This window comes from Cuculus canorus, chromosome 1 (assembly GCF_017976375.1).
Source record: "Cuculus canorus isolate bCucCan1 chromosome 1, bCucCan1.pri, whole genome shotgun sequence".
NCBI lineage: Eukaryota > Metazoa > Chordata > Aves > Cuculiformes > Cuculidae > Cuculus > Cuculus canorus.
In genome coordinates this window covers 68,280,750-68,293,014 of record NC_071401.1, presented here as the reverse complement: position 1 = coordinate 68,293,014, position 12,265 = coordinate 68,280,750, and the positions used below count along the sequence as shown (strand labels likewise).

General features: G+C 43.8%; 1 protein-coding gene across 3 annotated transcripts in view; it reads right to left on the bottom strand.

The window, feature by feature from the left end:
* The window catches only part of TSGA10 (testis specific 10), a 28,361-nt gene extending 21,216 nt beyond the window's left edge, over positions 1 to 7,145 (bottom strand). Inside the window, exons 1-6 of one of the 3 annotated variants that reach the window (XM_054056220.1) lie at positions 6,895 to 7,145; positions 6,121 to 6,186; positions 2,979 to 3,193; positions 1,977 to 2,132; positions 1,455 to 1,628; positions 1,209 to 1,286 (exon numbers count right to left, since the gene is read on the bottom strand). In XM_054056220.1, the coding sequence (XP_053912195.1) occupies positions 1,209 to 1,286; positions 1,455 to 1,628; positions 1,977 to 2,132; positions 2,979 to 3,005 (435 nt within the window). In that variant the 5' untranslated portion in view covers positions 3,006 to 3,193; positions 6,121 to 6,186; positions 6,895 to 7,145. Of the gene's footprint in view, positions 1 to 1,208; positions 1,287 to 1,454; positions 1,629 to 1,976; positions 2,133 to 2,978; positions 6,100 to 6,120; positions 6,187 to 6,894 lie in introns of those variants that run through there. The other 2 variants (XM_054056222.1, XM_054056221.1) reach the window with 2 other exon arrangements.
* Positions 7,146 to 12,265: the final 5,120 nt, after the last annotated feature.

Below are 12,265 nucleotides of genomic sequence, written 5' to 3'. Positions count from 1 at the left end.
GAACAGTACAATTACATTTGGATTTGTAGCATCAGCTCTAAATAATGTACAATCATAAGGTAATTCACATTGGAATGGAGTCCAGGAGGTCTCTAGTCTAAATTCCTACTCAAAGCAGGACATGGTCTGAGGTCAGGTTGCTCAGGGCTTTGTCTATATCAGTCTTGAAAATCTCCAAGGCTGGAGACTGCTCAATTGTCCTCATGAGAACTGTTTCCTTGTATTCAGCCTGAACCCTTCTCATTTCAACTGATGCCCACTCTTGGTCATCCTTCCACCATGAACTGCTGTGAAAAGCCTGTTTGTGACTTCTTGATAAGTACTAGAAGGTAGAACTTAGGTTCCCCCTTAAGCCACCTCTGCTCCTGGTGGAACAAGCCCAGTTCCACTAACTTCTTCTCTCATACAGAAAGTGTTCCAGCTCCAAGTATCATGGGAGACCTCCATTAAACTTGCTCCAGTCTGGCAAAGTCTTTCTTGAACCATGGTTCCAGATATGGTCTAATGAGTGCTCAGTAAAGGGGTACAATCACTCCCATTGGGCTACTGGCCGTGTCCTGTTCATACAGCCTAGTACACTCTTGGTTGCCTTTGCCACCACAGCACACTGCTGGCTTATGCACAGCCTTCTGTAACCAGGGCCTCCAGGGCCTTTTCAGCAGAGCTGCTCCCAAACCCACTGGTTCTCAACTTGTATTGGTGCCAGCAGCTATTCTTCCCAAATTCAGAACTTCACATTCATCCTTGTTGGACTTTGTAAGGTTCCTGTTGTCCATTTTTCCTACCTGCCTTGGACCCTGTGGATGATATCCCTGCTCGAGTATATCAACAGCTTCCCCTAATCTGGTGTCACCTGCAAACTTTATGAGCACACGTTCTGTTACCTCCTCCACGGCACTGATGAAAATGTTAAACAGAACACGTCTCAGAACAAAAACCTGCGGTGCTCCATGTTAACCCTCTCCAGGCCAACTATGACTCATTAGCTGTTACCTGGTAAGACTAACATCCAATGAAATTTTCCCCAATCTAGCTCCACACCCATCCAGACCAGAACATCCAAACATGGATACAAAATTGGTAAATGACACTCACTGCTCTCAACCTGTTGTTTCCAGACAGAAAGCAATCAGGCTGGTCCTGCAAGATTAATCATGAACATCACCTGTATTACATTTACAATTCTGTAAATAATTGTTTTCCCTTACGTTTTGAATGGTAGTTTCCAGCTCTTCAATTCTCTGTTCCAAATGAGCCCTTTCATTAAATGCAATTTCTTGGGAAATCTGTATCAAATAACAAGAACAACAACATATATACAACAAACCTGAACTCCCCACAGACATGTAATGCAATTAACCCTCAGGATTAGAATATAATCTTTACTAACTTTAATTATACTACTAAGTAGTTTTCATGTTAAAATAACCAGGGGAGGTTGGGCAGAATCAAACCTTTAACTGTTCCCTGAGGCTATCACGTTCTGTAGCCATCCTTCGGAAATCTAACAGTGCTGTATCCCTTTCTATCTCCACATGTTTTAATACGGCATGAGCTGTCACAGCACTTTTAGTAGTCCCGGCGCATTTGATAAGTTCCTGACGAAGTCGGGAAATCTCTTCCTGTGCCTGGTTTTAAAAACAGCAGTGTAACAATACTATGGAATAGATAATGTAAAATATTACTTTGGTATATGTCTGGTAATGCAGAGCATCCCAGAAACTGTGCAATATCAAAGATGAAGTAATAATTTGTACATATATTCTTTGACTTGGGAAGGCATTCTTAACTCAGGACAGCACTTACAAGCTTGTATTTAACTGACAGATCCAAATCTCAGAATTTCCAGAATGTTTTTTCTGTTTTTTAAACAAATGCTCTGCTTTTTTTTATTTTTTACACAAAAAAAAAAAAAAAAAGATTTTTCTTGCACATTGCTTTGTTAGTTTAACTTATACAAATATAAATAAAATTACCTGTTCATAAAGACTGACAGCATTGTCTCTCTCAGCTGTTAAAACTTTGAAGTTACCCTGAATTTCTACTACATGGCGCTCAAGTTTTTTCAGTGCTGACTTAAGTTCTTCACGTTCTCTCCATAATTTCAAAACTTCTGGATCAGAACTCGGTCCCTTAAAGAACAAGGCGTTAGAAGGCTAAAGTGAAGAAACAAAACTTGAAACATTTTCTTATAATATCTGGTTTGGAAATTTCTACAAAAGATTTAATAAGTCTTCAACCTGGGTTTATTCAGCCTTGAGAAGAAAAGGTTTAGGGGTGACCTGACTACCATGTACCAGTACATAAAGCCTGTCTACCAAGAGGATGGAGACTCCCTTTTTACAAGGAGTCACATGGAAAAGACAAGAGGTAATGGGTATAGGTTGCTCCTGCGGAAATTCCAAAAGAAAATTTTTCACCATGAGAATAGTTGATCATTGAAATAATCTCCCCAGAGAAGTGATAGATTCCTCTACATTGGACACTTCTAAGCCCCAGCCTGACAGGGTTCTGGACCATCTCATTTAAACTATGTATCACCTAAAAAGTTGGACCAGAAGATCCCTGAGCTCCATTCCAACCTGGCATTCTACTATTCTATAATTCCATAATTCTAGTAACCTCTAGACAGTCGAGACTATACATATGTATTTGCTAGTATCAGAGACAGGATATACATACAATTTTCCAAAATACACATTTATTTTGAGTAGCAAATACCTAGCACAAATGGGATCAACAATCTTGTTAATAACTACTCAAAATGTAAGCAGTTGTCAGTAACCATTTAAAGTGAGATAGATGCATGCAGTGTAACAGCAGCTAAGTACACAAAGACCATTTCCATCTTATGCATCCCTCTATTTAGAGTCAAATTATTTTTCTTCCTGGTAATCATAGCTTTGATAACTCAGCATAAGACAAGCCAATACTTAAAAAATGCATTCCTCCTCTTCCAAAGTGTTTTCCAAGCTCACCTGGATGAATGAAATTTTTTTTGACATGTTGCCACGAGTAGAGATTCACTTTGGACTTGAAAATTTGTTTCTAAATACCTTCAGCAAATTCTCAGTCGCACTTCCATAGTAGTCTCTGTCCTTTTCCAAAGTCTTAATAAATGTATCAAGCCCCAAAGGTGACTTCCTCTGCTTTATTTCAGCTTCTGTTTGTAAAATACCCTGCACATGCAAAACTGATAAAATTTATTCACTGAAATAAAACTTCTGTAATGAATGATAATTCAGTGTAAAACAGGTAAATATAGTCTTCAAATTGAAGATGAAACAGACACCTAAGTAAAATAAATATCTATTTAATACTTTAAAGTAACTTCTGAATGTCTTTATTTTCTCTTTTTTGTTATATCACAGAATATGTCTGAATGCCCTTCTAAAAGGTATTCAACAGGACACAACTGGACATAAAAGCTAAATGTTAAATAACATGCAACATATCTGTTCAAAACTGAGGAGAACAATTAAGTAGATTTGTATTGGACTATTTCAAGATTTTTTTCTTAATCTGAGAGAAATTAGCCGACCATGTTTGCTTAAGGCCCATAAAAGGTGAATTTTGAAATGCAAATAAAGTAATATTGCTATACATACAGACTTATGAGCAAACGGCTGCAGAACCATCCTGGAAAAAGGGATCTAGGAGTTCCGGTCGATGTCAAGTTGAACATGAGCCAACAGTGTGCCCTGGCAGTCAAGAGGGACAACCATGTCCCGGGGTGCACCAAGCACAGCACTGCCAGCTCTCCGAGGGAGGTGACTGTCCTACCCTACGCCGCACAGGTGCGGCCCCACCTCGAGTGTGGTGTGCAGTTTTGGATGCCGCAGTATAAAAAGGATATAAAGATACTGCAAAGTGCCCAGAGGAGGATCACAAAGTTGGTGAATACTTTAGAAGGGAAGAGGAGCAGCTAAAATCACTTTTTCTGTTCAGCTTGGAGAAGAGGAGACTGAGGGGAGACACTGTAGTTTACTGCTTCCTCAGAAGGGAAGGAGGAGGAGCAGGCGCTGATCTCTTCTCTCTGGTGACCAGTGATAGGATCTAAGGGAATGGCAAGAAGCTGTGCCAGGGGAGGGTTATGTCGGATGTTAGGAAAACGATGTTCTCCCAGAGGGCGGTGGAGCACCAGCACAGGCTCCCCAGGGAAGCAGTCATGGTGCCAAGCCTGACAATATTCAAGAAGCATTGGGACATCAGCCTCAGACACGTGGGGTGAATGTTGGGGCGGTCCTGTGCAGGGACAGGAGCTGGACTCAGTGATCCTTGTGGGTCCTTTCCAGCTCGGGACTTTCTATGATTGTAATACACAGATGAATATAGTTGAAATTGAGGAAGTCACGTAGGGGCTTAAAACAGAGTTTGAACATGAACTGCAATTCCAAAGTTCAAAACTGCACACTAAATCCCTCGCTGTTACGATCTATCTGTTGCAAGTAGCTGGAATCACAAAAGTTTAAACACCTAAGGAACACCAAACTCTGCAAATTTACTATTCTTGTTAACACCCATGCAAACGTATGTCTTTAAATACCAGAAAACTACAAATTTATCACCTAAATCTCTCAGTGAATCTAGCTCTCAAACCCCAAAAACCTTCTGGCAGAAAGATCAGAACCTTTCCACAGTAATTCAGCAGTAAGGTCTACATGGTCAGAGTGGGTTTTCTTCCAGAGGGAGTTTTTTGCAGGATTGTGGCTTAAGCTCACGTACAGGAAACAAAAAAAAGCAAACAACCCTCCTCCCCTGCTTTTGACATTCAAATCTAAAATTACAGAAAGAAACTATTATCTTGAACACACTAAAAAAAAATCCCTATCAAATTATATTGGAAACAAGTGAACACTTCTGGGCAGAAGTGTTGATCTGCTCGATGGTAGGAATGCTCTACGCAGGGATCTGAACAGGCTGGATCAATGGGCTGTGACCAATGGTATGAGGTTCAACAAGACCAAGGGCCGTTGACTTAGGACACAACAACCCCATGCAATGCTACAGGCTTGGGAAAGAGTGGCTGGAAAGAGAAGGACCTGGGTGTGCTGGGTGACAGCCGGCTAAACATGAGTCAGCAGTGTGCTCAGGTGGCCAAGAAGGCCAACAGCATCCTGGCATGTAGCAGAAAGTGTGGCGAGCAGGAGCAGAGAAGTGATTGTGCCCCTGTACTCAGCACTGGTGAGGCCACACCTCAAATACTGTGTGCAGTTTTGGGTCCCCCACTACAAGGACACTGATGTGCTGGAGCGTGTCCAGAGAATAGCAACGAAGCTGGTGAACAGGCTGGAACACAAGCCTTATGAGAAGCGACTGAGGGAACTGGAGTCGTTTAGCCTAGAGGAACGGAGGCTGAGGGGAGACCTTATTGCTCTCTACAGCTGCCTGAAAAGAGGTTGTGGAGCGGTGGGTGTTGGTCTCCTCTCCTAAGTAGCAAGTGACAGCACAAGAGCAAACAGCCTCAAGTTGCACCATGGGAGGTTCAGATTAGACATCAGGAAAAATTTCTTCACCTAAAGGGTTTTAAAGCACTGGTACAGGCCGCCCAGGGAGGTGGCTGAGACAGCATCCCTAGAGGTGTTTAAAAGACTGGTAGATGAAGTGCTCAGGGATAGTTTAGTAGTGGACAGGTACAGTTGGACTTGACGATCTCCAAGATCCAACCAAATGATTCTATGAATGAGACCACTTAATAAATTCAATTATTGATTTAAGTTAGATTTACCACTGGCAAATATTTCTACTATTATAAAACTGCATACATTTCGAAACATTCCAACAGCATTGTAGCATCTTAAGGAAGACAGAATAATAAGAAAACAATTGTAAAGAAACAATGTTACCTCTTTCTGTTTTGCAAGTGATTTACAAAGTCTTCAAAATAGTATTAAGATTCTCAAACGAAAAATCATTACAGGCTAGTTGCAAAACAGAAACAGATTCCTATCCTACAGACAAAAAACTACACGCTAAAACAGATATATTTATCCATTCTATAACTTGCCTGTTATCAGTGAAGATAAACAAAGTGAAATTTACTTGTACAAGTATTAATTTCATGTGGAAACAATCTGATTTCATAGCAACATATATATTAAGGATACATGTTTAGCTTACAGTTTTTAGTGTTTTCACTGCATGTTTCGGCTTCTTTATCTTGTTCTGCTCGTCCTGAATTGGAATCTATGGGGAAAAAAAAAAATAAGAACAAGAGACCCATTATTTTTTTATAATCATTAGTGCAAATCCAGCATTCTAGCTCAATTGTTCTAGTCCAAAACGGAGCATTTTGTACATTTTCTAGATTGACTAGGCTGAAAACATGCTTTTTAGTAAAAATTGACTTGATCTTGAAGGGAATCAATTAAAAGAGTTATCTTCAGATGCAGTCTAGGATTAGGAAAAACATTAACAGCTGAGTTACTCTCAGGTGAGTGAATGAAATAGAAATCACCAGATACGTTTTCCCAGAACTGTTAGTTTTTAAAATAGAAACCGACTAACTGTACCTGTGAGCTAAAGAAATAATTATGTAGTTACACTAATGGCAAACAAAGAATATGCTTTCTCCCATCTCACCACTACTACTAAATCATGTAATCGTACGTGCATGGGATGCAGTATTCTATAATCCTGTGAAATCAAAAGCAACTTGCACTGAAATCACACTCTTTTCAACTGCAAGCACAATTTCAATCCTTGAGCCATTCTACACCTGAAAAATACCACAGAGGACAGAACCTACTCCTCCTTCATCCCAGCAAATATACTTCAAAGCAGAAATGAAAGCTAGAAAGGCAGCCCAAAAAGTCCAATGTCCCCCATCTCGACAAACTCTTCCCTATAAAATTAGCAAGAAAATTAAAACATCACTGCACAATATATAGATACCGCTGCTTCCTCAAGCTCCTTATCAGCACTATTCAACAGTAATTTTTTTCACAGCTCCTCAGACAGTTTGCCAATTGCAGCAAGTTCTTTATGCAAATGATAATTTTTACAGTCGAACCTATCCACTTGACTTCCAGTCACTTGCTTCTTATCAAGCAGTCGTACAACACATTGCCTTAGCTCATAGTTCATCTTCTTCAGATCTTCAGTCTAGGAGGACAAGGAGGAAGAAAGTAGATCACTTCACCTCTAACGACCTGCAGAAAGTTTTTCATGAAAAGAAGTAATTTACTGTTTAAAACAATTAATCGGCATACATTATTCACAAATGAAGAATACGTAGGCTATCAGCATCATTTTGAGCAGATTAATCTTGAAGGGTTCTGGACAACAGAGTAAATAATCCTTAAAGTTTATGCTAAAAACTGTCTCAAAGCTGGGCTGCCACTGCAGTTATAATACTTTGAAAGGAAATATTTCTCCAGTCCTGGTCTCAAGTTTCAACCTTATTCATTAATGGTTTGATCCTAGAAACATCCTTCAATCATCTTCTTTGAGTTGGCCCTGTACCTTTCACACAAATTTCACAAAGGCCAGCAGAAATGTACCAGATCAAGTATTAATAGTAATTCATCAATTAATCAGTGTAAGATTAATAATATCCCTGAAACAATATTGTCTTTTTAAAAAATATTTCATGGCATTTTTGGAAGAAACCAGAATTTGCTAATTAGTTTGGTACTATTAACTTATTGTAACATCTCAGTCAGTAGGAGCATTACTGCCCCTCACAGCTTTTCCATTTTCTGAGTCCTCAGATTTCCAAAATCCCAGCCTGATCAAGATACAAATACAATGCAATGCAGAAACTCCATTGCTTACACAGGCTGATCCTGTAATGCAGGAGAAAGCAGTACTGCTGAATACCAAATTCTGCGAGGTTCACTTGATTCTAACAGTTGAAGAGTTTTCTTCAGATACTCCTAAGCAGTGCACAGAAATAAGCTTTGAATTATTTAGAAAGACGCTTTATGACAAAAAGCTTTCTAGGTGGGCTCTGCCCTTTGACATTCAGTGGTAGTTAATTTTGCCACTCCTGCTGTTCAATGGGTACATAAATATATCAGGAGAGTCAGTGAAAAAGCTATGAATCTATTTTCATTCTAATTTTATGTTTTCATCAAGCCTGATCCAGCTAATGCTACTGAATTAAGAACAAAGCACAGTTATAAACCTTAAAAAGTGATAATTATGGATTGGTCGGGTGGAAAAGTAGTTTAAAAGAAAACAAAAAACGCCAGAGAAAGCATCCAGGGCAGCAGAGACAGCATCTGTAACTCATAGGTAGGGACACCTCCCATTAGACCAGGCTGCCCAAGGCCCCATTCAACCTGGCCTTGAACACCTCCAGGGATGCAGCATCCACAATTTCCCTGGGCAACCTGTGCCAGTGCCTCACCACCCTCATTGTAAAAAATTTCTTCCTGCTGTCTAATCTAAATCTTCCCCCTTCCAATTTAAAGGCATTCCCTCTCATCCTATCATTATAAGCCCTTGTAAAAAGTCCCTCCCCAGCTTTCCTGTAGTCCTCTTCAGGTAGCGGAAGGTTGCTATAAGGTCTCCCTGGAGCCTTCTCTTCTCCACACAAAACAACTCCAACTCTCTCACCCTGTCCTCATATGGGAGGTACTCCAGCCCTCTGATCACCTTTGAGGCCCTGCTCTGGATCCACTCTAACAGTTCCATATCCTTCTTATGCTGGGGAGCCCAGAACTGGACACAGTACTCCAGGTGGGGTCTCACAAGATGCAGAAAAACATCTTTCTGTGTTTTAACTATATCAAAACAGAGGAAATACAAGATCCTAAGCAACAAGGGCCTAAGTTACGAATTATCTCCATCTATTAGCATCCACTCAAATACAGGCCACAACCAGAAACATTTCTCAGTGTTCAAACTCTGTTCAATTCAGCTGAACATAGGGACATGGAGCCAGTTATCATCAACTCATAGTCCTACCGCTTGTATGTTTCCTCACAAATCCATGAACACTTTGAAACACATGAAGGAGGAGAAAGATAAAGTGCTCTCTAGCAGCTTTCTCGGAGTAACTATGGCAAAGTAGGATCGCTGGAACGAGTCCCTCAGTGAAGGAGGAAAGAGCCACAGTGAAACAAGGTGAGCGGGAAGCACACCAGTGCCTCACAGTGCTATTCAACGCCTGACAGTCTGGTCTTGTTAGGATACAGAAAGCAGCCCACAGGTCTAGCAGCAGAATAGGAACATTCAGTTACCTGCCACCAGGAAGTTATCACCACCAGCATGACCACAACAGTTTCACTCCATGCTCAGATACAAGCATCTCAAGGAAATTTAGAGCAGCTGGTTTGACAAGTTATTTCCCTATCACATACAGCCTCACCTGAATCAAATCTCCACCACCAATTATCAGCCTGACCATCAGCCTCAAGGTGTTCTGAAACACCAGTATAAGTGATAGTTTTGTTTAGGAGTTAGCTGGCTTAATTTGGAGTAACTACAAAGAGGCATTCCTGTGATCAAATTTAGCCGTTCATCCAAATATTAATCATGCCTTGGGAATACCCCTGACAACACAGACAACCTAGGTGTTTCCAAAACAGTCATCGTCACCACTGATGCATCCAATCAGATGAGGTGAATCTCATCCTTATTTTCTGTTCTCTCTTAAAGAAGCACTCATAACTTCCTGCAGGTATATGTATTCCCCTACTCTTTCCAGAAAGAGAAGGGAAGAGAACAGATCAGAGTAATTTGCAAGCAATCAGCACCTTCAGCACCTCACTGAGCACCAAATGCTCAAAATTACACATAGAATGCACAGTATTCGCTCACTCACAATACTACCTTTACTCAAGCCGTGGAAAAGCACTCTCTGAAAAAACACAGTACTGTTTATATATCCTAAAAAAACTAATAGTTATGCTTGCTATCAAGTGGTAAGATTTAACTGCTGCATTTGACACATTTTGCCACCACAGTCTGAGCTGTAATAATGCAACCACCTCATAAGTGGAATGAGGCTTCTAATCAGGACTCCTCTAGACACCAGACACTTGCAGTAGGCCCTATAGCACGACCAAAGGAATTCAGTCAGTGAGCTTCTTGGGTCGATTAACTCACAGAATCATACAATAACCGAGGTTGGAAAAGAATCATAGAACAGTCTGGGTTGAAAAAGACCATGAAGGTCATCGAGTCCAACCCCCCCTGCAGCGAGCAGGGACACCTTCAGCTCGATCAGGTTGCTCAGAGCCCCATCCAACCTGACATTGAACACTTCCAGGGATGGGGCATCGACCACCTCTCTGGGCAAGCTGTTCCAGTGCTTCACCACCCCCAGCATAAAAAATGTCTTTCCAATATAGAGTCTACGCCTCTCCTCTTTTCATCGAAAACCACTACCCCTCGTCCTATTAAAGAAAGGCCTCCGACACCACCCAGTCCAACGGCCAGCCCAACACCACCGCACTGCTGTCACTTTCCAAGCACTCCGGCGACAGATTAACCGCCTTAGACGCTCCTTTCCTCGTTCTCCACGGGGACCGCAGCCGCGGCACCCGCACCGCCCGCGGGGCTGTACTTCGGGGCGTCCCCCCCGCTCTCCAGAGCCCCAGGGAACTCCGGCCGCTCACGGGGCAGAGGAGGCACCCGCGCCCGCGCCCCCCGCGCTCCCCCGACGACGACACCTGCCCGCGCCCACCACGCCGGAGGCTCCCACGCGCGCTCCTCCCCCGCTTCCCCCACGCCGCGCGAACTTCCCCCGTTGCCCCCCGCCCGCCTCACGCGGGGGCTCGTGCGCTGCCCCCCTGCCCGGCGCGCCCTCACCCCACACCACCCGCGCGCCCGCGCTCCCTCACAGCTCCCACCCGCCCCGCGCGTTGACCTCACGCCCCCCGCGCCCTCACCCAGCGGCCGGCGCGCTGCCCTCCTGCCCCGCGCGCGCTCACGCCACACCACCCGCGCCGCGCGCGCTCACCTGCCCCGCGCGCTGAACCCCGGTCGCCCCACGCCCCGCGCGCTCAGCCCGCGCCGCTCCCGCCTGCTCCGCGCGCCCTCACCCCCACACCACCCACGCTCCCCCCGCGCTCACTCAGCTGGTGGCTGCCCCGCCGCCGCCGTGCGTGCTCACCTCCCGCCGTCGCTCCCGCCGTTCCGGCCAGCGGGAGGAGCGGAGGGAAGGGAGCGCGAGGGCGCCCCGTCGCAACGGTCGCGTACGCCCGCGCGCCCCGGTAACGAAGTGCCGCGCGCTGCCGTTCGGCTGCCCGCGAGGCGCCTCGGCCCCGGGAAGCGCTGAGGGACCTGCCAAAATATGATAAATACCTCCATGTGCGACTTGGATGTCGTGGGAGGCTGATTGTGGTCGATAGAGTATGGCATTAAGAATATAACGGGAGAGGGTGCTGGAAATAATGACAACTGCAAGAACACTGTTCAACTGTCCCATAGAATCATAGAATCACAGAACAGGTTGGAAGGGACCTTAAAGATCATCCAGGTGCTGCAAGGCTGCTATAAGATCTCCTCAGAGCCTTCTCCAGGCTGAACAAGCCCAACTCTCTCATCCTGTCTTTGTACAGGAGGTGCTCCAGCCCTCTCATCATCCTTGTAGCCCTCCTCTGGACCTGTTCCAACAGCTCCATATTCTTATGTTGAGGATTCCAGAACTGGACACAGTACTCCAGATGAGGTCTCACAAGAGAGGAACAGAAGGACAGAATCCCCTCCCTTCGCCCTGCTGCTTTTGATGCAGCCCAGGATACAGTTTGCCTTCTGGGCTGTGAGCGCACATTGTTGGCTTATGTCCAACTTCCTATCAACCAGCACCCCCAAATCCTTCTCTGCAGGGCTGCACATGGCAGAGGTGTTTCTTATGTTGAAGTTAATTTGATAAGACTTGCCCCTTTCCCGTGTTTCCAGCCAAGAAAAAAAATCATTATTTTGACCTCATTATTAGAGCTGGTCAGTGGGAATTGCAAGCAGTTTAACATTGATAGGGATGTGAACGCAGTAAAATATAAACGCAGAAGTGCTTCTGGGGGAGCTGGTCCCTAAGACCTGGAACCAGAGCAGTGGCCTAAGTCTGGCTTATTTACTGACCAATGGAAAACAAAGACCTCCAATTGTTGCAATGTTCTAAGGCTTCTCAGAAAATGGGGAAAGTATCTCTAGAATGTCTTGGGAGAATGCTGTATTTTTGAAGACTTTTGAAAGTTTAAGATTTATGGTTAGAACAGCAGAGCTAAGGTGACCAAAATACAGCCTACTGTGGCAGTCCAACTGGCAAACTGGACATTTAAAGCCAAATCTAGAGATATTAGTCATATCCACA